Consider the following 5,592-nt stretch of genomic DNA (forward strand, 5'->3'; position numbering starts at 1 on the left):
TGTAGAAAAAACATTTAAAGCTGTGCCTATGTCCGAATCAATTCGGAGGGGTCCAATTCAATTCGGACATATTAAAGGGTCCTCCTTTAATGGATTAGAGGGATTCACCCACCGAATCTCCGCCGAATCGAATTAGGGACCAAAGCTTTGCGCAGCCCTACAGCTTAGTGTGTGATTCACGTTATCCATCGGGTTCCCCATCACGAACATTCAGACTCTTCCGATTGGGATCAAACGTCCCAACCGAATGGAGCTCCCTCAAAGAGAGGCTTACTCAAGCCCGCCTGGTCTGTCCTCAGATCTGGAAGCTCTGCAATCCTTCTGTCTGAAGAGACTCAGGGACTCCCACTTTTCAACCCAACAGCTTCTGTTACGTGCCAAGGCATTTCTCTAACAGCATTATCCACTGAAGCTCTGTGCCAAAAACCCTTTATGGCCCATATTGACTTTGACATACTTACGCAATCTGTCTTTCCCAGAAACTGATAGCCTTGTTCTGTTCAAGTCTGTTCCTCTACAGTACCTGACAGTTCTTTTATTTCAGCACTGCATTTCCCGAAGAAGATAACTCTGCTGTCAAGGCCACTAAGGTGCCACGGAGGCTTTACTTCCCATGCTAAGAATCCTCTGTTCCTCTGGAACTGAGCCCCACTAGCAGACAGGAAAGCCAGAACTGACACTACCTGCTGGCACTTCTAATACCTATGACACCTTCAAAATGTGCTCTTTCTTGCTTTCTCCTAAAGGAAAGACATAGGAACAAGTAGCCGAGATCAGATCAGTCCCTAGCTAAGTTGGGAGCCAGCAACATTTCAGAACCCTGGGTTCTTTCCTTTGCCAGCAGCGCGCCCAGCTAACAAGCACTAACCATGGGTCCAATTCATAACTAGAAGCAGCAAGAACCCTAGTAAGGTGTTCTGATGCAAATGTCTAATTAGCTGAGTCACCAGTTGGCCCATAGTCAAACCACCCCAAAAGGGAAGAGAATTTTAGATGGAGTCATCATCAGAGAGCGTAGGCCCATGTCCAACTACAGAAGGCTGGGATGGCAGCCAGAGGTCCATATTTCAATCCCCAAACAAGACTCAATCCTGCATCTGTGCAAGAGGCTTGGGGAGATATGTAGCCCCTTCTACACCTATAGGTCTCAGATAACAAGCAGGACCCATTGGTCTGAATATTCCCCTGTTCTGCATCACCAGCGCCTACCAGAAGCTGTAACCGCTGGAAGCCCTGGGTCCCTTCAGCATAAAAGTTTTCTTCTCATCAGGCAGAGCTCAACCTTACCTTGCACAATGAGATGTACCCGCGATGTCTTTGGATGATTGTCTGTCTGCACAGAGCAGGTGTAGGGGCCCTCATCGTACACGTCCACATTATGGATCTTGATGCTGTACTGGGTTTTGGTGTTGGAGAGGATGACCACTCGGTTGTCTATAGACCACTTGTCATTTCCAGCATACAGGATGGTGCTGCGGTTCAACCAAGCTACTCGCGTGACCCTGTCATCCACAGTACACCTAGAGAGAGAGGGACAGAGCGTCAGACACACGGGCCAGTACAATGAACACAAAGAGCTGCCAGCAGTGTCTCTGAAGGGTGCACCTGGCTCACTGCTTGGTGCTGGCAGCTTGTTCTGCTGTAGGGAAAACATCCTGGACGGTGCAACAGAGGTGCAGAGAACAGGGACTCGGAACAACGAGTTTGCATGTAATATATAACTCTAATATTATTACTGCAGTTGTTATCATTATTATAAATACTCATGAACCACAAACCTTGATCCCAGAAGAGGACAATGTCCATGAACAGTGGTACTCTGGCTAGATATAGTACCATTCCACAGGATTTAATCAGCCTCTCATTTTCAGTTCCTAGCTTCACATCAGAAATACCCTGTATTATTATAATAATAATAATAATAATGATATACCTTGCATAATACCCTCCCCCACCCTTAAAAGAGTGGGGGAGGATATTATGCAAGGCCCCTTTCTAGCCCTGTTCTATCATGTCTTAGACTTATTTTAACACACTAGGATGGTCTTGGAAATGCCACACCATGCTGTGAAGCTTTGGAGAAAATTTCAGGTGTTCTCCTGAAAGAAAGTGTCACCTTTTGTGGGGAGCCACGTTAAGTATGTCCTTTGAAAGCCCACAAAGGCTCTCCATACGTCACCTCGTGCAGCTCCGCTTGCCCCCCCCATGACCCACTCCATTGCCCTTGCGACACATAGGACATTTTAGATGAAGCTGTAAAATTTGATGACAGTTCAGCTTGTCAGCATGGCCCTCCAGCCATCCCTGGTGTGATATACATACAGCTGCTCCAAGGCGGGGGAACAGCCTCAGCACAAGAACGGGTCAAGGAGGGGCAGAAGAAGAAGGGGGTATTTGGCAAAGCCGCTGTACATCCTACAAGTGCCTTGAAAACACAACACAGTCATTTCAATTATTTATTTCCTGTCTGGCTCCTGCCCTGCCTGTTCCTGCCACGAGATATTGGAAAGCTTCAGAGTGACAGTTCAGAGCGGTTAGTTACACTTGGCGAAGAACGGAGGGAGAAAAAAAAATGGAATTAAAATGTTCCTGGAGCACATGCCTTTTTAATTCCATTTGACAGATTATCTTGATGCATTTACTCCCAGGCCTGTCTAGCTCATCAGCACCCACAGAAAAACTGTCGTGCATTTGGTGAAATTAAGAGCCCAGTGTTTCTCCGGAGTATCCTCTTTCTTCCTGAAGACCTCCATAGACAGAGCAGGCAGAACGCTTTGCTGTGATGAAGCAAAACTGCAGATCATTACCTGGGTACTGCAAGCAGCAGCACTAATGCTTTGTCCTTCTACAACATTATCCTTTTTTAAGGATTTTAAAGGGCTTTCCCTAGGTTAAAAAATCCAACCCTTGCAAGTCTCTCTACAAGGTAGGTCCGTGTAATACCTGTTCTACAGTTGGGGAAATCGAGGTACACACAAGAGAAGTGACATGATGATAGTAATGATTGCGTGCACACTGCAGTAGTGCCTACAGGACAGAGCTGAGATCAAGGCACTGTACACATGAATGTTAAGAAACACTCCCTACTCTAAAGACTTTACAGACAAGAGAGCCAAAGGATGCAAGAATGGGAGTGTGAGAATCCTCGCCTTACAGACGGAGAACTGAGGCACGCAGAGGAGCGCCGACTTGTTCAAGGCCACGTTCAGCTTTGCCTCAGAGTTGAACCTGATTCTCCCAAGATAGCTCATAGCACTATCCTTCCTTGGGGAATAAATATATTAACTAATAATCATATTCAGCCCCTTGCCACCGGGCTGCATCGCCCATCAGAGGCTGTGGCAGATATTAACCTAAGTCTGCATGACCCTTTGCCCAAAAGCCATGCTGGTAGTGTAAGCAGTGGCCGCTATTCCCCAGGAAATGCAGTGCTCCGGGGTTTGCTACTGCTTTCACACACTGGATAAGACATGCCCTGCATGCCTCTTGTTGCTCTCTGGGTTTGCAGTGCATGCGTACGTGAAGTAGGAGGAATTTGCAGCATAGGCACCGGGCAGTATCTGCACGTCTCGCTGCTGCAATGCTTCAGCCATGCCTCGCTATGCTAGCTCGCATGTCCACAGTGGCACCTTCCCAGACATTTCCTCCGGCTCGCCTCTGCTGCCAGATGGGGCGGGAGGGCAGAGCCGTGCCTCTTGCACTGAAGCTTCAGAAATGTTATATGCCTCCCATGCCGTGTCTGCAGAGTGTCGACTCCATCAGCAGTATTATTGGGGGTGTGGGGTGGGAGTCTATTAAGCATGCTTCACTGCCCCCATGGGCACTCGATTCAGGGAAATGACAGATATATTCTCCCTTAAACAAATAATTTCCCCCCTGAAGTGGCTGTATGTCTCCACTAGCCATGTCAAGCAGGGACTCCTAGGAAGACAGATGGTCCTTTGGGCTTGGCATGTTATTACCTGCACCCCACGAGGCTGCCATATTTTAAACACATTGCTGTTTCTCCAACAACACAAACTTCTCCTCCTGAAGCCCCTGAATGGTGGCAAAAGCAGCAGTCCCCCCATTCCAGAAGGAGCCACTATGCTATTATTGAGGGGTGGCCGACCACAGCAAAGAGGATGCTTTCACCCTCCCTTTCCAAAGGCAGAAAGTCCTGAATCAAAATATTCCAAGTGCATTTAAAAATCAAATGGAAACAGGTGTTCCCTTGACACTGCTCTGACCGTGCACTTGATACCAAACAGGCAGGGTTCCCCATATCAGTCCACCAATGCACTTGACCTGTAGGGGCAACCATGAGCCTTACAGATCTCCACCAGTGCAGCTCTGCCGGCCCCGCTGCGTTCAGCCTGGGCTACTCCGGTCCCTTAATCCGCAAGCTAAGCTCCCGCAGGCTGCAGAGCTGCCGTGACTCTCCCTGATGTCAACAGGCATGAAGAGCACTCGGCACTTCTCAAGAGCCCCTTGGCACATTGCAGGATCAGCCTGGAAGAGCCAGCCCCAGACCTCATTGGGACTGCAAACTCGGTGGAAGCCCATCTCAGACACTAAAAGTGGGCTGGAATCCAAGGCACCCCCCTTTTCTCCCACCACACCGTGGCCGCGTGCTGCATCCCAGCATCAGGGAGCTGAACCTTTCCTTTGATTCAAATGAGCTGTGGGAGAGCTAAGCGCAGCCTAGTTAAGTTGAGCCCTAGGGGATTCCAGTCTAGTGGACTATTACTCCTGTCTCAGTTCATTATAATGAATAATAAAGAGATACTTACACACGTTTTCTGTAAATTATTCATTGCGTGCACTGGAAAATCAGGGCAGTAATATGTAAAACAGACAACTTGTATGTCTGTGCTCATATAAATATCTAGTATAAAGCCCTTCAAGGTACTATCTGGTCCCCTCATTAGGGGTGAAGTACAAGGACTCTGGTTTGAAGTGACAGTACGGATTCATCCAATGTGGTTTTGCTGAAGTTCAAATGCTGTCACCTAACCTCTGGGTGAATTCTCCAAACAGTGTCAAGCCCATGTAACAGGGAGCAGAATACCTGCCTCTCACGGTGCCAGCTCTTCTAGTATTTCACAGTTGTTAAGCCCGATTCTTGCTCTCGCTTCTGCCGGTGCGATTCAGGAGCCACAACAGAGCTCCTCTGGTGAAAAAGCAGCACAGGCCAGGTCAGGACTGGGGCCACTGCACCACAAGGTACGACTGCATGGACCTGCTAGCCCTTCCCTGCACACGTGGGATGCATTCTGAGCAAGACACGAGTAAAACACTTGCCCTGAAACAAAACCACAGCTTGTCTGCATCCGGGACTCACTGGAGCAACCAGAGCTGGGCTGGAGTTTGCAGGGAATGGGAGGAGCTTTGAGAAGCTGAGTTTTGCTGGAAACAGTCTGCACAGATTTGTTCTTGGACGTGCTTTCTTGGACAGAACAAAGCAATTAGGACTTGTGGAAGAGGTGACAACCTTTATCAGACCAAAATCTTTAATTGCAAGCTTTCAGGCACAAACACCCTCCTTCAGGCATCGGAGAAAAGATTGTACAAGTTCTCCTGGGTAGAAAGGAAAGTTCATATTTCATAGGA

At 48.2% G+C, this 5,592-nt stretch overlaps 1 protein-coding gene across 6 annotated transcripts in view; it reads right to left on the bottom strand.

Moving 5' to 3' along the window:
* Positions 1-5,592, bottom strand: part of LOC109292186 (opioid-binding protein/cell adhesion molecule homolog) — an 805,011-nt gene that overhangs the window by 192,961 nt on the left and 606,458 nt on the right. For all 6 annotated transcript variants that reach the window (XM_019509519.1, XM_019509543.1, XM_019509549.1 and 3 more), the window contains one exon: positions 1,288-1,520. In XM_019509519.1, coding sequence (XP_019365064.1) covers positions 1,288-1,520 — 233 coding nt within the window. The remainder of the gene's footprint in view (positions 1-1,287; positions 1,521-5,592) is intronic.

The sequence above is a fragment of the Gavialis gangeticus genome, unplaced genomic scaffold, assembly GCF_001723915.1.
Source record: "Gavialis gangeticus isolate Ggan-Ray unplaced genomic scaffold, GavGan_comp1, whole genome shotgun sequence".
Lineage (NCBI taxonomy): Eukaryota > Metazoa > Chordata > Crocodylia > Gavialidae > Gavialis > Gavialis gangeticus.